General features: G+C 44.3%; 1 protein-coding gene across 2 annotated transcripts in view; it reads left to right on the top strand.

Moving 5' to 3' along the window:
• The window catches only part of PPP2R2C (protein phosphatase 2 regulatory subunit Bgamma), a 212,042-nt gene that overhangs the window by 64,276 nt on the left and 123,825 nt on the right, over nucleotides 1-23,941 (top strand). For both annotated transcript variants that reach the window (XM_044417785.1, XM_044417784.1), the window contains exons 4-5: nucleotides 16,241-16,353; nucleotides 18,299-18,476. In XM_044417785.1, coding sequence (XP_044273720.1) covers nucleotides 16,241-16,353; nucleotides 18,299-18,476 — 291 coding nt within the window. The remainder of the gene's footprint in view (nucleotides 1-16,240; nucleotides 16,354-18,298; nucleotides 18,477-23,941) is intronic.

The raw sequence follows: 23,941 nt of genomic DNA, 5'->3' as shown, positions 1-23,941 counted from the left end.
AAATACATTGAAATACAATAGAACATAATAAATTACCACTAAATACAAAAATACAAAAAATACACTGAGATACAAGCATAATAATATAAAATTAAAATTAACAGTATAAAATAAGTAAATAAAGAATATAGGAGGAGAAAAGAGAAGGAAGAAGTTGCCCTGGCCAGATCATATATTTTAACAATTAAAATGATGTTTAAATAAAACGCTCACATCAGTGCACACCCATAGAAATACATGATATGTGGCATCCTACATCAAAATTTGCATTACAATTTATTTTTCATGAGCAAAAATGAGGAGGAGAGATGGAGGGGAGAAACTTCTGGATCTGCTAAAAATTATTATTTTTATTAAAAAAAATAAAAAATAAAACAGCTTTAAAAAAAGAGAAACTCGCTGAATATCCACAAGGTCCTGCAAATCAAGTCCATCTCCACAAATTATGTCTCTACATATAGTTTGAAAAGATGGACTCGGGTTGCAGGACTTAGTGAATATTCAGTGAGTTTCTCTTTTTTAAACCTGTGGGTTTTTTTATTAAAAAGTGTTTGCTCCGCTCACTCGGGCTGCAGCAGAAGCCCAAGAGGACACTGTACCGCCTGCCAAAAGGGAGAGCACAAAACGAGGGAGAGCCATGAGGGCGTGCTTGCCTCAGTCGAGGCCTTCCCAGCTCCTTGATGCTGCCCTGCTTCCAAGCAGGCGCTCGCCTGTCTCTGGGATGGGGAACAGGAGCAGGAGGCCAGAGAGGTGAGTGTGAGGTGGCTTCCCTGGCTGGGAGAGGGCCATGAAGAAGGAGGTAATGGTTGCTTTCCATGGGCCGAGGCAAGGGACGGACCTGCGGCCGGCCGAGCGGAGCGCCTCCCGCCTCTCCTCACCATGAGGGGAAGAAGCATGGAGTCTGCTCAATGGTGGTGGTGGCTTGCCCTGAGAAGGCCACAGCGGAGGCGCAGGAGCCATGGCCCCACTCCCACACTGCCTTGGTCCATCTGCCCCTGGGCTCGGCAAGGCAGCTGCAGCTTGGCCTGCAGCCCTGGGACATGGCTCATATTTTTGTGGTTAAAAAAAAAGCAGATTAACCTTATTACATTGAATGTTATGGGGCAATTTCATTATATTTTTCTTACTTTCTATCTTTTTTTAGTGTCTTCATCTCTCTCTCTTCCCACCTCCCTCCTCTCTTTTGTATTCCAGCTCCATATTCCCACTCTGTATTCAGAGCCAACGTATGTGTGCAATAGGGGGAAGAGTTAGCACGTGTGCAATTCACGCTGGCAAGACCAGCACAGCAGCAGGAGTTAGCCAGAGCTAGCAGAGAGAGCTGGCACACATGCAGTTGCAGGAAGCTGTTACAATTTTGCATGTGCACCGGCTCTCTGCTAGTCTCCAAAACTGAAAGAGTTTCAGAGTATGCCTGCACTGGCTCAGAGCTTTTGGACTCATTTGGAGATTGTTTTCTCCAAAGCTCCAAGCTCATTTGGAGATCATTTTCTCCAAGCTCTGAGGTGGACTGGGTAAATGACCTTGACGGGCCATATCCAGACTGCAGGCCATAGTTTGAGGACCCCTACCAATGCCTCCCTGACTGGATGGGGTGCACACTGTGTGTCTCTTCAGACCCAATGCACCTGGCATGAACACGAGACCACCAGACATTTCACCTATCTGGAATTGCTAGCTGTCTTCAATGCACTACACTCCTTTTAGGCTATTCTACAAGGTCACATGGTCCAAATCACATTGGACAACATGGTGACCATATTCTACATCAACAAGCAGGGTGGAATGAGATTGGTCCCATTAGCGTACCTCGCCCTTAATATGTGGAACTGCTGCATTGCCCACAGAATCACTCCTCAAGCAGTTCATCTGGCCAGCATCAACAATCAGGAAGCTGACTCCCTCAGCAGACACATGTCCACAATTCACGAGTGGGAGCTAGATCGTCGAACCTGTCACCATCTCTTCCAACCATGGGGAACACCGACCATTGACCTGTTTGCTGCATGGGAGAATTCTGTCTGCAGGACCTGCTGCTCCAGAGTGGGCATCGGCCTGGATTCGACCAGGGACACCCTCATGATTTCCTGGGAGAACAAATTCTTCTATGCATTCCCTCCAATCCTGCTGATAACAAGAACTCTGGCAAAGATCTGTCACGACAATGCTTGTGGCATCTTCATCACTCCCTGGTGGCCCCAGTAGTCCTGGTTCCCCACTCTCCTCCAGCTATCCAACAACAGTTTCTTGCATCTACCTCACATCCTACACCTTCTCACTCAGGAACAAGGTGCTATACGGCATACAGACTTGCAGCCCTGAACCTCACCACTTGGCTCATTCACTAGCTGTTCCTCAGACTTCATTCTCAAAATGGAACTCATCCTTGGTACCGACTATTGCCTTCACTCATCTGGTACCAACAGCTCCTTCAGATCCAACAAAAGCTCCTTCTTTGGGACCGACACCCACTTTGTCTACAGTTGCTTCCATGAGATCAGAGATGCTTTCTTTATCATTTCACTTGGTACCGACCCCATACTGACAACATCTATGAACCCAACAGGGATTCATCCAAACATTCAGTTCATCCTCCAGTCTGCACTACAACCGAACACACAACACTCCTATAATGCCAAATGGAAGCACTTCACCTCCTTTGCCACTGCTAACCAATTTCTACCTCAATCTTCCACCATTGAGAACATTTTACAATTCCTACTCTTGTTACACCGTGGAGGTCTCAAACCTTCCTCGATTAAGGTGCATATTGCAGTCATCTCACACCATTGAGGATACATTGGAGGTTCATCCATATCCTTTCATCAACTTATACGTCGATTCTTATGGGGATTACAAAACCTACAACCTCCGATCCGATCGGTTGTCCCGAGATGGAGCCTTTCTGTGGTCTTACAGGCTCTCACCAAACCTCTGTTTGAACCTATGGCTACTAATGATCGCCTTCTCTCATGGAAAACGGCTTTCCTAGATGCCATCACATTGGCCAGAACAGCTAGTGAACTGTGTGCTCTTCATGTTGACCCTCCATATCTCAATGTTCACAAGGAGAAAGTAGTCCTTCGTACTGACCCAGCCTTTCTACCAAAGGCTGCGACACCTTTTCACCTTAATCAGGACATCATTCTACTGGTGTCATGCACACTGATTCAGAAGAGTCTTTGGCACACGTAGGGGAGAGGGAGACTTCCCGTGGGAACCAGACTTCGTTGCAGGAAGATGCGTATTTGGTGCCAGTGGTTCATACTCCCCCCGCACTCCCTGGCAGCGCTCTCCAAAGGGATGAGAGTGCGGGGGGGGGGGGTAGGATTCGGGGGGAAACCGAAAGCGTACAGCAATCGGAGGTCAGCTGAGAGGTTGCCAAGCGAACAGTTGTGACACCTGCTGATAACATTCTTGAGAACACGGGAGTTAAACTTGACGGAGAGCAGATGCGCACTCTCGCAGACGCACGCGCAGATTGGGGCAGTTGGAGACAAGACTGTTGGAATGACGGAGGGAGGGAAGTTTGTCAGACCCACCCATCGAGGGATGGCCAGGTGAGTTAAAAGTATTCCATGAACTGATCCCATTCAGAAAGAGAGGACAACTTCATCATCATCATTAGTGTCATCATTATCACCATCATTACTCATGACTGTAATTGCTAACTTTGTGTAGAATAAAGACTTTAGTAGCCACAACTGGGCTTGTTGCTTTCATTGGGAAGGAGTGCCCGCCACACAACAGCTTGTCCTCTCTTTCCTCTCACCCCACACACAAGGATGTTGTATCCTACATGGTTGGGCGCTGACTTTTGCTGCAGCATAGTGATGGATCCTTTGGCCCAAGCGGTGGCGGCAGAAATCCAAGAGGTACGAGAGGAGATCATGCGTTTGTGAGCTGAGAAGGCAGTAATGCAAACTGCAGCGGTGGCAGCGGTGGCAACAGAGGAGATAGGACTACGAGTGGAGAATGCCGCGCTACAAGTAGCGGCAGCGGTGGCTGCTGCGGTGCCCCTCAGACTTCCGAACTCAAACTGAAGAGATACCCAGTGGAAGCCCCACCTAAGTATGATGGAAAGAGGGAAGGTTTCACAACCTTTCAAGTTCAATGTGAGTTGTACATGCAACTACGCCACAATGACTTCCCAGATGAAAAGGCTCGGGTGGGCTTCATTATCAACCAGCTTTTGGGAGCAGCTGCACAGTGAGTGACTGCGAGATTGATAGCACAAGATCCCATGCTCAATGATGCAGTGACTTTCCTAACAGCCATGGGACAATTTCTGGGTGTGGGAATATGCAAAGAGATGGTGCTCCACGAAGTCAAATGCCTTTTACAGGGGGCTGGCTCAGCAGCCAACTACACAACACAATTTCAACTATTGATGAATGTTCTCATGTGGAATGAGGAGGTTCTAATGGTGCAGTATCGAGAAGGGCTTTGAGGTGAGATCTTGGATGTGTTGGCCCTGTCTTCTTCCCTGGAAAACTTGGAAAAGTTGATGCTTCTGACCATTCAAATTGGTGCATGGTTAGAAGAGTGTAAGAAGGAACGGCACTCTGGCCGCTCTGGCCCACTGCCATATGGGGAAAGGTATTTTCCGTGGGTAGCTGCCACCCCCTGAAAATTTTCCCCTGACTACTACAGAGCAGCCTGAGCTGGAGCCAATGTAGCTGGGGGCTGCCAAGCCATGCCTTCCTAAAAGTGAAATGGATCATCATCAAGTCCCTGGACTGTATTTTACTTGTGGGCAAAGAGGGCACCTGGCTCGCGCTTGCTCGTGGAACAAGCCAGCGAGAAACTCTATGTCCCAGCGTCATTGAGCACTGTGACACTGGGACCCACACCAAATGACCAGAGGTGCTCCCTTGCGCAAGATCCAGCATGTGCTTGGCATTTATTGATTGACGTTCTTTTAAAGCTGCGGCAACAATTGGAAATACAAACAACCGCTTTGATTGACAGCAGCACCACAGCTTCTTTTATGAATGAAGGTTTTGCCACAAAACATTCCTTCCCAACCTCGCTGTTGCCAAATCCACTTCAAGTGGATTTGATCCAGTAACTGCCGTTGCAAGGGGGGCCGTTATCATGGCAGACCTCACCACTGATGCTGCACATTGGTAAGCATCGTGAACAAGCCGTGTTTCTATTAGTAAAAGACTTGAAGTATCCCCTGGTGTTGGAACTAGACTGGCTATTCAAACACAAACCCCAGATAGGGTGGGACTCAGGGCAGGTATTATTCAAGTCAGAGTACTGCGCCCTTTATTGTCTTGACACTGTCAAGCCCTGGAGGGGGGCGATTAGCATTACAAAAGAGACTCTAGCTAGCAACTCCTCACCTTCTCCTGCCTCATTACTATCTCCATACCAAGATTTTTGGGATGTCTTTGATTCTCAAGAGGCTGAAAAACTACCGCCCCACTGCTCTTGTTACATGGAGATTCGTATACAGCCAGGGGCATCTCTCCCCATGGGTAATCTGTGGTCCATGTCTCCAAAGGAGCTACAAATACTGAAGGAGTTCATTTCCACCAATTTGAAAAAGGGCTTCATCCAGCCATCCTTTAATTATTCCTAGGTGCAATTCTAATGAACCTAGGATTTGTGTTGATTATGGATGCCTGAGCTCAATTACCATCCCCAATACATATTCCATGCCTTTGATCTCAGAGATGCTGGACTACTTAGGGCAGGCAGCCATTTTTGGCAAGTTAGATCTCAGAAATGCCTACAATCTCCTCAGGATACAGCCAGGCTTTGAAAGATACTCCGTGTTCGCAGGGCGCTATGGAAATTTCAAATTTCAGATTGTCCCTTTTGGGCTAGCAGGGGCAGGCGCAGCATTTACATGGTTAAAAAATGATTTTTTTCCTGATTTTTTGGATGACTTTCTGATGGATGATTTGTTGATTTTCTCCCAAGACCCTGAGACTCACGTACAGCATGTGAAAGCAGTGTTACAGAGGATGAGAGAGAATCACCTTTCAGTTTAGCTGGAAAAATGCGAATTCCACACCACCACTTTAACGTATTAGGATATTGCATTTCCCAGGAGGGTTTAAAGATGGACCCAGACAAGGTGCAAGTCATGCTGTCCTGGAAACTGCCTCGCACTGTGCAGGAGCTGCAAAAATTATTAGGCTTTGCACATTTTTATTGCAAGTTTATCCCGCATTACTCTTATCTAACCACCCCTTTAACTGACCTCCTGAAAGGGAAAAAGAGATGCCTTTGCTGGCCCCCTGAGGCAGAGGAGGGCTTTGCAGCCTTAAAGCAACAGTTTGCTTCTGGAAACCAATTGACCCATCCCAATAATACTGTTCCTTTTGTGTTGCAAACAGATGCCTCAGACAGGGCTGTAGGGGCAGTTCTTTTACAATGGGGGGGGGGCTCAGGGAGAGCTCAGACCTGTGGCTTTTTACTCACGTAAGCTCACCTTCTCTGAACAAAACTACGCCATCTGGGAAAAGGAACTATTGGCAATTAAAGCAGCCCTAGAGGAGTGGAGACACTTGCTGGAAGGTGCCTCAGACCCAGTGCTCATTCAAACCGACCACAAAAACTTGGTCTACTTTACCTCAGTCAAACTTCTCAACCAGAGACAATTGCGGTGGGCATTGTTTTTTACGTGCTTTCATTTTAACATTGAGTATATTCCACCCTCCAAGAATCTCCTGGCAGGTGCATTGTCAAGGAAATGGGAGTATTTTGAGAGTGTTGATGCACACCCCAAGCCAGCGCTGATCTTGCGCCCAGAGTCGCTGGTGGCAGTCACCACCTCGACCTCATGGCTGGATGACCTCTGCCAGGCACAACAGACTGATGCCTTTATCAGGGCCAAATTGGGGGAGCAGGACACGGGCACACTGTCTTCTGTATTTCATTTTGAGAATGGCTTGTTTTATAATCACACTGTATATGTGCCTCTTCCACTTAGGGAACACGTCTTGCAGCAGTGCCGTGATGCTTCCTCTGCTGGTCATTTTGGGGTTTATAAGACTTTACATGCTATTACCAGGGAATGTTGGTGGCCTCATGTAAGTTACAATGTCAAATCTTATGTTCAGTCCTGTCACACCTGTCAGTGGGCCAAACATTAACCTGGCAATCCAGCTGGGTTACTTCAGCCCCTGCCTACTGCCCCGGTCCTGGCACACTGTATCTTTGGATTTCATTACTGATTTGCCACCCTCCAAGGGTTTTACCACCATTTTAGTAGTTACAGACTTGTTCACCAAGATGGCTCATTTTATTCCTTGTATGTGGCACCCCACCACCAAAGCTACAGCCTCCCTGTTTGTGGACTATATTTATAGACAACAGTGAAATTAATTGCATTAATTTCAGATCAGGGAGCCCAGTTCACCTCCAGGTTCTGGAGGGGACTCCTCTCCTTACTCAAAGTAGACTTGTGTTTGTCTGCAGCACACCACCCCCAAACAGACAGTCAAACAGAACAGCTGAATGCGATGCTGGAGCAGTACCTCTGTTGCTACGTAAATTATCAACAAGATGACTGGGCTGCCTTCCCCCCCCCCCCCGCTGAATTTGCTGACAACAGTTCTGTGCATGCCTCCACCCAACAGAATCCTTTTTTTGCGAACTTGGGCTATCACCCTCGTGCTTTTCCCAATGCGCTCCCATTTGCCTCAGTGCCAGCAGCGGGGGAATTTCTTCGAGAATTGCTCTTGGCCAAGGCACTACTCAAGGACTAACTGGAACATGCCAAGGCTGCTTATAAGTCGGTGGCTGACATGCCCCATCAGCCAGGACCGCCGCTATGAGTGGGAGACTGGGTATGGTTGTTCACTGAGTTCCTGTCCACTTCAGTGCCTTCCTGCAAATTGGCACCTAAGCGGGCAGGGACCTTCCAAATACTAGTGCAAATTAATCCTATCACCTTTGGTTTGGTGTTACCGACCTCCATGAAGGTGCACCCCATTTTTCTTTTCTTTTTTTTTTGCACATTTTTTATTAAGATTTTAAACTAAAAACTAAAAAAATAACCAATCATCAAATACATCGGACGTACTGGGTCAGCCCCCTATAACATATCTTTTAAACAGTCTATAATCATATTCAAACAGATTTATAAAAATTTAAAGACATCTTTAAATCTAAGCCAAGTCCCGTTTCTCCAGCCACTCGTAAAAAAGGTCCCAGCTTTGATAGAAGTCAGTATCTTCTTTCTCCTACAATAATAGAGTCAATCTGTCCATTTCTGCACAGTCCAGAATCTTTTTTAAAATCAGTTCCTCAGTGGGTAGTTCCTCACTCTTCCAGTATTGAGCAAGCGCAGTTCTCACTGCTGTGATTAAATGTAGTATCAAATACATTTCTTGTTTGCTAATATTTTCCGGTACAATACCTAACAAGAAAATTTCAGGTTTAAAGCTAAGGGTTTTTGTAGTATTTCCTCAAGCCATTTATGTATTTTAATCCAATACTTTTTCACATATTCACAAGTCCACCACATATGGTAAAAAGTATCCACATCATGTTTACATTTCCAACATCTGTTTGACATATTTGGCAACATTTTAGCTAACCGATTTGGTGACAAATACCATCTATAAAACATTTTATATAAATTTTCTTTATACGAAGTTGCTAAAGTTACCTTAATATTTCTCTCCCATAACTTTTACCACTTTTCTAATTCAATATTATATCCAAAATTTTGTGCCCATGTTATCATAGTTTCCTTAACCTGTTCCCCTTCCATTTTCCTGTCAAGTAGGAACTCATAAATTCTTTTAATCATTTTCTCATCTGTTTTTAACATCACTTGATGAAAGGCTGTTAGGTCTTTATAAAACCCCCATATTTTACAATTTTTAGCATATTTTGATTGCATCTGCACCTTATACCACCATGAGATATTGAGTCCCTGTTCTTGTATTTCTTGATCTAGGTTCAGGCCTCCATCTTTATCCAAAATATCATCATATCTTATGATCCCTTCAAAATTCAATACATTTGGATACACAAAATCTTCCATAGGTGAAAGCCATCTTGGTAACTTATTATACAATTTTGACTTTAACTTTTCCCACACTGACATTAATGATCTTCTAATAAAGTGACTTTAAAAAGTCCCCATGAGACTTAGCCTTGTCATACCACACATAAGCATGCCAACCCATTTGCAAATCATGTCCTTCAAGATACAAAATTCTCTTATTTCGCAAGGTTATCCATTCTTTTAGCCAAGTTAAAATAGACGCTTGATAGTACAACATCCAATCCAGTAAACCAAAACTCCCATTCTTTTTGGTTTCCTGGAGCATTTTCAGTTTAATCCTTGCTTTCTTTTTTCTCCAAATAAATCTCGAAATTTGAAAATTTAAATCCTCAAAATTTTTTTGTCAATTTTTGCAGGAATTATTTGGAACAAAAGCAGAAGTTTTGGTAGTATATTCATTTTAACAAGTGCAATTCTTCCCATCAACGACAGTTGTAAATTTGCCCATCTTTCCAGATCACCTTTAATATCTTTCAATAATTTATTGTAATTGTCTTCTTTCAAAGTTGTGAAGGTGCACCCCATTTTTCATTGCGCCCTCCTGTCCCCAGTACCCCTTGCACACCCACTTTGCACACAGGTTGCTCCCCCTTCACCCGTGTTGCTGAGGGGGAGGAGGAATTTGAGGTTGAAGACATTATTGATTCCAGGTTTCACAGAGGGCAATTGCAGTACCTCATATACACTGGAAGGGTTACCTCCTGGAGGATTGCAGTTGGGAACCCGTAGACCATGTGCATGCGCCAGATGTCATACGGTGCTTTCACTTTCATTTTCCCCACAAGCTAGGCGGGAAGTGCCCATTACCCCAGTGGGGGAGGGGGAGTCGTGGGGAGGAGGAGTGTCATGCACGCTAACTCAGAAGAGTCTTTTGGCGCACACAGGGGAGAGAGAGACTTACCGTGGGAACCAAACTTCGTTGCGGGAAGATGTGTATTTGGTGCCAGTAGTTCAAATGCCCCCCGCACTCCCTGGCAGCGCTCTCCAAAGGGATGAGAGCGCAGAGGGGGGGCAGGATTCAGGGGGAAACCGAAAGGGTACAGCAATTGGAGGCCAGCCGAGAGGTTGCCAAGGGAACGGTTGAGACACCTGCTGATAACATTCTTGAGAACAGGGGAGTTAAACTTGACGGAGGGCAATTAGCAGATGCGTGCTCTTACAGACGCACACGCAGATTGGGGCAGTTGGAGACAAGACTGTTGGAATAACGGAGGGAGGGACATTTGTCAGACCCACCCATCGAGGGGTGGCCTAGGTGAGTTAAAAGTATTCCATGAACTGATCCCATTCAGAAAGAGAGGACAACTTCTTCATCATCATTAGCATCATCATTATCACCATGATTACTCGTGATTGTAGTTGCTAACTCTGTGTAGAATAAAGACTTTAGTAGTGTTATCGGACTCAGCCAGTCAACAGCTGGGGCAAACCCGGGTGGACCCCAGACCCAAGCCAAACAGAGCCTGAGACGAGACTTAGAGCCAAAATCAACTTTATTCTAGTGCACTATAGTATAAAGGGAGACAAAAGGGGACATTCAGCCCAAAGCAGTGTCTCAAAAGTTGCACCCCGGTACATGCGTTTTATACCCTAGGTAGCCAATTAGGTCACCTAATACACATCTAATGCATCGATACATCAATGTATGTATCCCCTCCTGTGCTGGAGAAAGAGTCCTTTCTTTCTGTCAAGGAGCAGACATTTCCCATGTCTATTTCTTATCTGCTCGAGATTCAAACAGGCTTGCCATGTTCTTAATCCCTGCACATTTGCAACTTTCATGGTGGCTAGAACCAGTTTCCACTGTCCCTTTGATTACTGTATTCGAGGTCAGGCTAGCGTGTTAGCTGTGGGTTACACAAAGTTCATTTTGTTCTTTTCTGTCCTCCCTTCTGGGACAGTATAACTGTGGTGTTTTTACTATGTGGCCTTCCTCTGGCCAACTACTTTTGGGGCCTTTCTCTGGCCAATTACTTTTGGGGTGTTTTGGGGTGCTCCAATTGGCAACTTTAGTGACAACCAGGCTTGTTGCTTTCGTTGGGAAGGAGTGCCCACCACACAAGAACCGGCTTATTTCCCTGCTCCATCGACACTGATCGAGTGGTCTGTACACTGCCTTGACATCCACAAATGTCTGGCTTTCTATCGATCCTGAACTTAGTCATTCAGGAGAACCAAACGACTTTTCATCAAATACTCGGAACATGACAGTTGGCACTCAAAGAATCTTGAAATGGATCATTGGGACAATTGAACTTGCTTACCGCCTCTTCAAACTGGACTTACCTGTTACTCTGAAAGGTCATTCCATGATTGCTATCGCAGCTTCTTCTGCCCTCCATGCAGGCATTCCACTACACAATATCTGCATAGCGGCCATGTGGTCTACCCCATGCACATTCACAAAGCACTATTGCTTAAAAGTCAAGGCCAGACAGGACTGCTCCTTTGGCCATGCCATGTTGTCCACAGTTCTCCAGTGACAACATCGTCCCACCACCGGGTGTGGTAAGCTTGTTAATCACCCATATATTTGTGATGCATGGAGACCACAACAAAGAAAGGAAGGTTGCTTACTTGTAACTGTCATTCTTCAAGCAGTCATCTCTGCATTCACACAACCTGCCCACTGGCCCCACTTCGGTGTCGGTGACTGGGTATACTGTATACCTTTATACTTCCTTTTATGGAGCAGGGTCCTATACCTGCCGGTTCCAGCTGGGGGTGAACGGGTGGTCTTCAGCTGACTGGTGAAGGGGTGGGCACTCTGCCCATTTATACTATAGGGGAGGGGGGCATGGAGTTCCCACCAAAACCATTAAACCTCTTAAATCTTCCTGGCAACAGGCACTGTGCAGGTGCAGCACCCATATTTGTGTGAATGCACTCAAAGCATGACAGTTGCAGGTTTTAAATGAACTACAACCCTTTTAGCTTTTTAACTGGTGGCCCAGGACAGTTCCATTGGGGTTGGGTTGGTTGAATCTAGAGAATAGTAACATCAACCCTCAAAATGAGGTGTTTTCTCTAGCCTTGCAAGGACTCAAATACACTTTGTGCTATGGCTCAGGAAAAAAAATCTGTCCTGAAGCAAACCCAGATGTCAGAAAACACCATGTTACCACCATGGTCAATAAGGGAGCAAACCCAAACTAAAGCAGGCACAAGGTTTTGGCAGGAGTCCAGCATGGGACAATCAAGAGAAGAAACAGGGCTAGGAAAGCTAATTTGCAACATACTAGGAACTAAAAGTAAGGTGTTGTTTGAATAAGCATCAAGCCTCAACTGAAAGCTTACATATTCATGTCTCCCTTCCCACATGCATTAATAGTTGCAACAGTTAATCCTGCCTTCAGAATTTTCCTGTTCCTGTGGAGATACTTCCTCTTGAGTAGACCATCTGATTTCTGCTTCACGATACACACTTCACCTCCAAGAGGTGCCTCTGCATACATTTTCTGGCAGTCCCAATTCTTTGGCCCTGTGAAGTGACTCGACCTGTCCCTCCAATTCCACCAAGGGAAGATTTTCTGAAGGGTGTTTGGCTCTATTCAGTCCTTCCTATTTGGTGAGTCCTGGCGTTGGCTGGAGCAATGCTGGACTGTAGGACCCTCCTCTGTAATAGAAGGTTCAAGTCAGAAAAAGCCTCCAGGACCTGGGCCATGTTAGACATGACACCGTGATAATACAGTGCCTGCTTCCAGACAGTGTGCTTACCCCAGGGGAGACAGTGGATCAGCTTGTCACTGTTGCTCTTGTCTTTACTCCTCAGCAGAGGTAGCCTTCTTAGCTAAGGGGTAAAGAGCACTTCTTCACTTCTTTCCAGCTGAAAGGAATTACCACCCGAAGAGATCTAAACTTGGTTTGTTCCAGGCTCCTCCTCACCACTCACTAGTAAAAACCTACTCAGAGCAACTGCTTAGCTACAGCTACTTCTTGGAATATATACTCCTACCTGAAAAGGTGGTAACAGAAGGGAACCGTATTGGGATTTGCTTTTACATCAAGGGGTGGTGAATAAATAGTTCTGGTTTCCCTTTTGTTCTTTTTCCTTTATTTATAGAACTTAAGTATGCAAATAAAACATCTTAAAAAGAAAGGGCATATGGTGGGATCACAACATCATCAGGAGATAAAACCTAGTTTGGGACATACTTAATTACATGGCTATTTGCATTTCATCTCATTCATTGCATTCATTGCATCTACAGCCAGAGTTTTGTGGGCAGTTTTGAAAGATTAACCTTCATATATATATATATATATATATATGTATGTATGTATGTATGTATGTATGTATGAAGTACAGAAAGAAACTATTTTAAAACAATTACCAGACCTATTAAAAACCTTAACATAGGCTATTGAATGCTTGAGAGTATAGAGGAAAATCTTAATCTAGCATCAAAAAGATGCCAGGAAAGCATCACTGGTAAGAACGTTCTGTAATTGAGGGCCAACACCAAGAAGGCCTCTCCATTGTTGCCACCTTCCAAGTGGCAGTTGGAGGAGGGACTGAGATGGTAAGCATAGTATACAGGTAGATTTGTACAGGAAAGGCACCACATAAAGGAGTGTGGTTTCAAGCCATATAAGAATTTATAAGTAAAAACCAGCACCTTGAATTGGTTTCAGAGATTTACAGACAACTGGTGCAACTGTGTTACAGAATTTATGTTATTTATTCAGACCTTCTAGTTCCAGCTATCAATCTGGCTGCTACATTTTGCAAAAACTTCAGCTTCTAACCACCTTCAAAGGTAGTCCCACATGTAGTCCATTACAGTAATCTAACTCTGTTAACTAAGTTAACAGAGCATGAAGAACCCAAGACTGGTTATCCCTTTTCAGATAAAGGCATAATTGGACAACCAACTGAAAGTGGTAGAAGGTGCTCTGTGCTGAGGCCACTCAAGCCCCAAGTGTCAACAGTGACTCCTGGAGAAGTTCCAAGCATTGGAGCTGTTCCTCCAGGGGAAGTACAACCCTATCTAGAACAGGTTGAACCTTCTCACTCCAGACAGAAGAACCATGCACTAACAGCATCAGTCTTGTCCAAATTGGACATTAGTTTATTAGCCCTTATCCAACTATTATTACAAACAGGCACTGATTTAGCATTTCCACAGCTTCACTTGATGAAGATAAAAAGGAGCAACAGAGGTAATTGTAATCAGCAGTGCTGATAACAGTGTATTTCAAAACTCCTGATGACCCCAGCCAATGGTTTCAAGTAAATGTTTAATAGCATGGGGGTCAACATGTGTCATAATCCCACCTCTGCTGCCATGTAACAGTTGGGTGAAGAACCCCTCAATGACAACGCTGAGAGTTCCCCCTTCTTAGCAGTTGCTAGGGCCCAAATAGCCTAAGTTTGCTTCCTAAGGAGCCAAACCGCACTGGATTAGCACACATTGACCCAAGACTTGGGGGAAAAGAGTCTTTATTAGTCTACAAGACAAACATACACACAAAGGGAAACTACAGATAACTTCAGCTACTCAAGAGTAGGGAAAGGGGAAAAGGGATGAGGTAGGCAAACAATGCAGTTTCCAAAGGTTCACGCTCCTAGGGGTCTTTTGACCATCTCAGACTCTAAAACAACAAAGACAGACTAAACTAAAACCTAAGAAACTGCTCTGCTGCACCAACTGGCCTCCTCAGAGTCACCGTCGGATTGTCTCCTCAGCAACTGGCAGTTGGGTCATCTATCTCTCTTCCGATGAGGCGCAACAAGCTGTCCATCGGTGGGGCTTTTTATCTCCTCCAAGGACTGCAAAAACCCTTTGATCCCAGGGTCATGGAACACTCCCAACCTTTGCCCCTCCCTGATGCCAGGCCTGCAAAGGCATTCATTTTTATGGTTTTTTTAAATCTTCCTTCCTGCCTCCTGGCATCCATTCCAGGGAGAGTATCTGATTCTGTAAATTATCAAGGCTTCACTCCTGTCTCAACCCCCGCATAACCTTGGTGCTGAAACATCTTTATTGCAGCCATCTGGGCGCTTGCTGTTTTTCACACCTGGCCAGCCAATTCCAGATTTTAACCTCTGCCTTTTCTCCAGCCTCAAAAGGCCCTTTTCTGTTACAACCAAACACCATGTTTTAGAGCTAGCCATGCAAGTTTGAGCGAAAGAACTGCAGGGCAATACCTTCCACTCTCAACTTGGACAAGTGCTTCAGAATGATGCCACAGCTGATGATTTTAGAAGCTACTGAGAGATTACACTTATTTATATTTATTTAAAACTTTTCTAGACCATCCCTTACCAACAGTCCCACTTCCCATGTCCCTCTGATATGTCATAATACAAGGTAGCCAAGCTATTTCCATACAAAGACTCAGCCTAAACCCTGACTGAAATGGATCCTGTAATCAGCCTCAGGTACTCATGGACCTCACCCAAGAAAAGAACTTGAACTGTTGTCCCAGAATTAAAATTTTCTGGGTCCACAGAGGATTATTTTCTCAAGGTCTTGCTGCTGCCTATTTCAAGTGGTCCAGGACCATTCATTCTTGCAAGAAGGCATTATTTATCTTCTTGGCCAAGCTGGCTCTTCCCTTCCTACCAGTTTTTATAAACCAAAGTTGGGCAGAGGTTCAGTGTAGGAGAGATTCCTTGAATTTGTCCAAGTACTTTGTCAGTGTCCTTAAGCTTAACCAACATTCATCCAACAAAGTTAGGGAAGACTGTGCTCCAGATGCTTGTGCTGTGATGCTGGCATCTAAGCCCTGCCAGATACTTTCCAAACATACCTGATGGTTCTACAGTCTTCATAGGGCCAGCATATGATAAGCTTCCAACAACCCTAAATACCTCTGCTGAGTGACATACATAAGATTACTCCAGCAATACTGTAAGACTCAACTGGCAATTCAGGGCCAGGAAGTTCAGGATGGGGAAAGACTGGGGCATCTTTGTTGGTTCTGACCATCCTTCCTCTCCATCTGGAGCCTGAAAGACTAGGAAAAGTGTGGGTGCATAAAGGGTAAGTTGTAAGCAGGCATAATTGGCCACATGGCATAGCATTACTTCTGAACATGCCTTAGCTTCTAATTTCCTGACTTTGTGTAGTGTCAGCTAACATGAGGTAGTTTTAAATCTAGCCTTTGACAAAGTTGGTTTGCTTAAAAATCATTGAATAACTAAGAAATTAAGAATGCTATTTCTAGTATCAGAATGGTGGTTTCCTTTATTTCAAGATAAAACTATTAAATTGTGGAAGATTACTGAACGAGATAAAAAACCTGAAGGGTACAATTTAAAAGACGAAGAAGGGAAGCTTAAAGATCTCTCTACAGTGACCTCACTTCAGGTGAGTGGTTGGATTTTCTTTGAACATATTCCAATTTATTATGTTCTGTTAATGCATCTCCTGTATGGCTTCAAACCAGGGAAGCACTTCAAACAGAAACACAATAGCATGCCAATATAGTATTTTAATTTATTGTATCTATATTTATTTATTTATTTATTTATTTATTAAAACATTTTTATGCCGCCCCATTCGTCGAAGCCTCGGGGCGGCTTACAAGCATGCATTTAATTATATTTTCTACCCATAATAACTTTGTGATATAAGTTACACTGAAAATATTAATTTTCCAGAGTGATCCAATAAGCTTCATGTCTGAATGAGGATTTGAACTCAGGTTTCTCTAGTGTAAATAAAACATATTTTTCTGCTACACCACACTGATTCATTATGTGTTGGTGTCCTGGAATACCTAAGTATTTTTAATTTTATAGGTAACATGTACACATACCATTCCATAATTAATGGAAATAATACTTTGAAGAATTTATTACTTGTTACATTTAATACATCTAGGTTTAACTGTATGACAATCTGTTAAATGAGTCACCTTATATGCAGTCATCCTGTGGTGCACATCAATTGAATAAGTTTTGATAACTTGGTTAAGGAGGAGGAAGCCTGAAATTTGAGTGATTGCGAGAGATAGAAAATGGATTTCTAAAATCTGTCCAGCTGAATCCATTTAGGAGTTCCAGCAAACCTCAAATGCATGTTTTCTCTTTCATGACTTCTCAGAGCCTGCCTACTATCTCCTTCCCAAACATATCTCAGCAAGGCAGTTTACCAGGTCTTAGGGCCAAAATAGATGTCATGATTATTAATCACTTAGGAACTATGTGATTTCTAAAAGCAAATATCATCAGGGAAACTTCCATATTGGGATGGTGGCAAAAGGGAGAAGGGTAGTGGTGGTATATTATTAATAATAATAATAATTTTCCACTGTACAAGTCCAAAGACTTAAGTGGATTACAATACATTACAATTTAACTCTTGTCTAACTGAACATCTGAACTGGGTCTTATTATGGGTCCCAGTTCAGATGTTGTGGGGAGGATGGTTGCTATGGCCTTGTTTACTTGGTAGTATGTAAGCTACTCCAGGAAGCTTTTTGACTGAGGAGTGGTATGAAAATACTGTGGATAAAGAAAGAAGAAATATTTATATGTGTAGGAGGATGAATCTCCCTTTGGCTCCACTGAGAATTTTCCTCCTGAAGCAAATCATATCTGTGGGGATTGAGGGCTACAGTGGGTCTGCTGTCTGAACCAAAAATTGCTCTTTTTTTTTTCCAATCCTGAACTGCGGGGAGTGTTCATGGCTGCTATTTACCTTTAAAAATTCACACAGGTACAGCACTCTGCATTATGTCTATTTTTGTCCTTAGATACTGCTGTAAGCATGCATGACAATATCCAGAGTCCTGGTGGTCCTGGAAGTTGCCACAAAATCGTTACAGCAGTATTTCCAGCAATTACTTATCTCTAATTGACAAAATATTCAGCTGAAAATTGCACTCCATATTGAGTTCCCTGTTTAATGACTGCCTATGGCTGTAACAGCCAATGAGGAGGAGCAGGAAGGATGCCATAATATGATGGCATCATATCACAAGATGAGAGAATGTATTTGATGGGACCATCTTCTTTTTAGTGGGAAAATTACAACAGGAAATACAGTTGGCATTACAAGTGGTAGTACACATGAATTATTGTATCTCAGATTTATCTTTAAGACCTCTATTCATTGTGGAGTGTTGACCAAAACTAAGCATTAATTTTGAGGGGATATGGAATGGTGACAGATGTAGCACTACTGTAAAATAATTACTAACTTTCATAGACTGGGAGGAAAATCCTCTTTGCTAAAACCATGTATAAATGCCTGTACATTGTGCAAGATGTACAACATAAAAATATTTTATTTGTTTTCCTTAATGTAGGTGCCAGTACTGAAGCCCATAGACTTGATGGTAGAAGTCAGTCCCAGAAGAATTTTTGCTAATGGCCACACCTACCATGTCAACTCAATTTCTGTCAACAGTGACTGTGAGACATACATGTCAGCAGATGACCTCAGGATTAACCTCTGGCATTTAGCAATTACAGATCGGAGCTTCAGTATCCTTTGCACGGTTGTACTGATCATCTACCATGTTTTTATTGATTCAGTATGTATTTCTTGTATTATCGCATCCACCTCAATTTTGGACACACACACACACACACACACACAGAGAGAGAGAGAGAGAGATGCCAGTTTCCATTTAAACATTCTCAAGTTATTTACAACTAATTACACACACCACCTCAGCAACATCAATTCAAGCTAATAATTGGAAAAAGCTAGGATAAATTAATACATTTTAAATAATTGTGGAAAGTTCATGATTGACTGTGCCTGAGAAGAGGTCATTTCAGGTAGTGGATGCCACCCTGGGAAAAGCCCACTGCCTTCCTGTTGCCAGATGGTATGGTGCAGGGAACATCATGAACAAAGGCATCCTTTGATATTGTAGATCTCTCACATTACCTAATTCTAAGTTGTTTAGGGCTCTTTATGTCAATAATAATAATATGGTGAACCTAGTAAACTGGAGCTAGATCTGTTCTTTCACTACAGATGTTGTATGAGCATGTTGTCGCACTCCCCTCAATAACCTTAATGCAGCATTTTACACTAGTTACAGTTTCCAAACTAGCCATAACAACAGCTCCACATAGGAAGCACTATACTAGACCAATGCACTGACCTTTAGTGAAGACAGAAGAAATATAGAAACAGAGTGAGTCAGAAAGGGCCACCCAGGCCATCTAATTTGACCCCCGGCTCCAGCCAGCTCTGCTCATGACATGCCTACTATGTGCATGTCCAGCCTATCCTTAAACACCCTCACCAGTGGGACTTCAACCACCTTCTGTGAAAGTCCATTCCATGCCCTAAGGGTCCTAAACATAAGGAAGTACTTCCTGGCATCCACCTTGAATCTTGGTTCCCTGAGCTTTGCTGCATTTGAAAGCATCCTGCCTTCCACCACAGGGGAGAAATGGTCACAACCTACCTCTGCGTGACACCCCCTCACATACCTGTATGTTGCTAACAGGTCCCCTCAAGGCTGAAAAGAGCCAGAGAAAGCACCAATTGTTACAGCAGCTCCCCACACATAGGTCCCTCACAAAGGTTGCATGAACAATGGAGCAAGAAGACTCCACAGTGGTGGTGACCTGCAACATCTGTGCAATGTTTGTTTTCTTACCTGAGAGCAACAAGGCCTACACATGCAACAAGTGCAAGCTAGTAGCCCTGTTAGAAGAAAAGGTGAGAGCACTTGATCAGCAATGTAAAAATATGTTCATCATGATGACTAAGAAAATTGTCAAGCATGCTGTCTCCCCAGCACCAGGTTTAAAGATATAACCAATAAGTTCATGTAACTCATACAGCCCAGGAACAAATACCCCTTCCTTCCCATCTGTGTGGGACTAATGACAATGCCAGGAGAAACTTTGATGAAATAACAGCCTTTAAAACTTTAGGGAGGAAAATCAAAAACACCAGGGACCAGATAGTCTTCTCAATTATACCAGTATGTGAAAGAGGAACTGATAGGGAAAGAAAAATCCTTCAGGTGAATGACTGGCTATGATAGTGGTGCCATAAAAATAGGTTTGGATTCTTGGACCACAAGGTAAAGTTCCTAGAAGATGAACTATTAGCAAATGATGGGTTACACTTCACAAAGAATGGAAAGCATGGCCAATTCATGAAAAGGTTAATCAAATGGTCTTTAAACTAAGATATAGAGGGGAGGGACATGGGCAGCATGACATACCATCATCTGACAAAGACATATATTTCACCAGAGAAAAAACCTCAAGCAGGGCCTAATATCAGTCTCCCAAAAAATGTAGGAAGAAAATGAGGGCACAACAGAAATGAACTTGGATGTCCATACACCAATGTTCCGAGTATGGGGAAACTAACAACATTGATATATTATTTCTATTTATGTTGTCTCCCTTCTCCCGGGTTATCCCAAGTATTCTCTTATCTCTTTCTTCTGTGATGCAAGACATGAGCATAGTATGACTGAAACTGGTATTTCTGTAGTATATACACATGCACACACATGATAGCGATCTAGAAGTCCTGAAGAATATTAGGCAGTTCCAGCAATGAGAAGCTATGTGTCTGTAATCTTCATTAGGGTTTGTAATTGTATTATGGATGTCAGTACCCCCAAAAATATTTTCCATCCTTTTAAGTAACCTACTATAAAACAATGCTACTTCCAATCAGCAATTAGTGAGCATTTAGTACTGCTGACTAAACGCTGCCAGTGATGGGTTGTCATGTTTTATGAACCCAGAATGATTTCCCCAGGGTGGCTTGTTTGTGGGTAACAAGATACCCCAATAACCCATGGGTTGTCATAGGGGTTGTTATACCACCAATGAGCTGTGTCATTGAAACCTTGCCAAACAAACCCTTCTTGAGTATGGGGAATTACCTACTGAGGATTCGATCCAATCACTTCCATGGCGGATGTTTGTAACTCTCCAAACATGGAGGCTTATAAGCATCCAATGCAATGTGTGAGGTGAAGTGATGGTGGCCTTCCGTACAGGCCAACGATCAGGCAGGAGCACTGTGCAAGGTTGCCCCCATCGTTGCTGTTCCTTCCTTGCCAGTACATGCTGTCCAATGTCATAGAATCATAGAATAGTAGAGTTAGAAAAGGCCAGAAGACCATCTGGTCGAGCCCCCTGCTATTGCTGAATATTAAGTTATACCATCCCATTCAGATGGCTGTCCTAATGTTTTTTGAATGTCTCCAGCAAGGGAGAGCCCACAGCTTTCCCAGGTAATAGCTTCCATTGTCATACTGCTCTGACAGCGAGGAAATTCTTCCTGGTGTCTTGTCTTATTCTGCTTTCTTTTAACTTAGATCTGTTATTCCATGTCCTGCTCTCTGGAATGGACAAGAAGAGATCTTGTCCTTCCTCTTTGTGTGTCAATAGGCTACATTAACATTGGTAATTGTTTAGTTGTATCATTGAACTTTGCTCCAGGGATACAGCACACCTGATGTTTCCAAGGTCTTCCTGGTGTGTTTTTCCATCTCATGCAACACAGAATCGCCCACAACTAGCACTCTTCCCCTTTTGGTGTTGGTTCTTTTTCCTTACTTGATTGACTTTATCTCTTTTTCAGAGGTACTCAGTGTGCTGTTTACTTCTTTCACAGTAGGTTTCTCGCTCATCTCTTCCTCAAGTAACTTAAAGAGGTTCAAGAGTTCCACTGCTTGCACTGGTGCAGAGTGTCTTCCAGTTCTTCTGCCTTGTCACCCTTTTCCAGGGAGTTTCCTCATTTTCCCTTCTTTCAGGGTTCTATTCGGCTGCCTCACCTTGCTGATGCCCTTCTTGCTTCTGTTCTACTCTTAGCTGTTGCAGCTCCACCACTCTGTCTAAAATATCTTCATTTTCTTTTATTATCTGGAAGGCAGACACTTGCTGCTTAAGTGCTCTCACCTTTTCTTCGAACAGGGCAACTAGCTTGCACATGTTGCCCTCAGGTAAGGAAACAAATATTGCACAGGTGTTGCAGGCCACCACCACTGTGAAATCTTCCTGGTCTATTGTTCATGTGACCTTTGTGATTGGGGAGCTGTTGTGACAACTCATGCTATCTCCTGTCTTCACTAAAGGTTAATAACACAGTTCTTGTAGTAAATGGGAGGGAGTTCCAAGGAGGAAGACAAGTGTTTGTGTGTGTGGGGTGGGGTGGACTAAGGGGAAAGAACTAGGGGAACAGAAAGAAGAAAAAAGGAGTGGGGAAGGTTAGGGACCTCCCCTGCTGAACTCTGCCACCAAACTCCTGATTGCTCTTGATTTACTCACTCCCTGGGAGCTTGGCTACTTGTATCCCAGACTCTAGACCAGCTGGGGCAGCTTGCTCTGCTCTGCTAGGAGTCAGGAACCAGAATGAATCAACCCACCCACACAACTGCTGCTATCTGATCAGGTCACTCCCCTTTAGTTAATAAGTTAATCAGCTAATCAGAAACTTCCATTCAGTTGCCTCTTCCAGAGCATATGGCCTCTTAGAAAACAAAAGAGACTGATCTGCTCTGTTCTACTCTGCAAGGAATCAGAATGAATCAGCCCACCTACATAGCTGCTGCTGTCTGATCAGGCCACCCTCCTTCAGTTAATCAGTCAATCAGGCACTCCCTTTCAGTTGTATCTCAAGCTTCTGTCTTCTCTTCCATTACAACTCCACCACCAAACTCCTGTTTGCTCTCCCTGTTTACTTTCTCTGGGTGCTTGCTCCCTGGGAGCTTGACTGCTTGTATCCCAGAGGCCCTAGACCATCTGGGGCAGCTTCCTCTGATCTCTTCAATTAGGAGTCAGGAACCAGAATCCACCTGCCCTGTCACCATGATGCTCTGCCATGACCCACCCCCACCACACCCTGCCTGCCTCACTTAAGTGCTCCACTTTGCCACCTCACTGTGATGCCCTACCATCCCCCACATCACTGTCTTGCTGTGACGCCCTGCCTCACCATGATGACTCACCATGCCCTGCCTTGCTGCCTCACCACATTGCCCTGCTGAGTGGTAGGGCATCACGGCACAGTGGTGAGGAGAGGGGAACTGCAGTGAGGTGAGGCAGCAAGGAGGCATGCTGGGGAATCTCAGTGGGGGGAGCGTCACCATGCGGTGACAAGGCTTGGTGGGACATCATGGCAGCCAGGCAGCTGGGTATAGGCCAACTCATGTTGGCAGGGAAGAAAAGGAGTGGCTGCAGCAGCAGTGACTGTGGAGACAACTTTCAGTGGCATTCCTGCCTGGCCTCTGCCCTGTGCTGGAGCAGTGCCCAGTAAGCATACTGGCCTTGCACTATACAGGGAAATCCTACACATGGGGGGGAGGGGTGTAGTGTTGAGCACAGGTGTAGCAAGGGGAGCGAGGTATGGGTGGGCATGTGTGCTATTGCATGGGCACAAAGTGTAGCAACAGCAATGAGTGCTAATCTGTCATTTTTGCAGAGCTGCAATCCTGCTGTAATGGATAGATGGTGGCTTTGTGGAGCAGCAGAGAAAAAAACCCAGGAGCAAATGCCTGAGGCCATGCCCAGGGGAGTGTGTGGGCGAATGGGGTGAGGCAGATGGGGCAGGCAGGAGCGGTGCATGCTGGGATTGATTCCCAGCCATGGGAGCTGATGGGATACGTGCCACCATTTGGAGGGGCAGGGAAGCTACTCTTGAGTGGTTACTATGAACATGTGTGTGTGTGAACACAGGACAGAAGGTGAGATGCCATGCCATGCGGTAATTGCACAGTGTGGTTTATAGTTACATGTGAACAACACCATGGTGACAACTGTATTTCAAAAAACATTATATAATAATGAAATGTACAAGGTAATGCATGACTATTTAATAATCAGAACCTACAGGGGCAAGCAATGGAGGTGATGAAGCAAGCAGCTTCATACAGTGGAGGTGATTATTTTTCTCACTCCAAAGGCTGAACATACCCATTCTAGACTGGTGGCTAGCACAGTTACAGGACTAGCTC

This window comes from Varanus komodoensis, unplaced genomic scaffold, assembly GCF_004798865.1.
Source record: "Varanus komodoensis strain SLA01 unplaced genomic scaffold, ASM479886v1 scaffold9, whole genome shotgun sequence".
NCBI classification, from domain to species: domain Eukaryota; kingdom Metazoa; phylum Chordata; class Lepidosauria; order Squamata; family Varanidae; genus Varanus; species Varanus komodoensis.
Note: the sequence above shows the minus strand (reverse complement) of the source record. Positions and strands in the feature narration are given on the sequence as shown.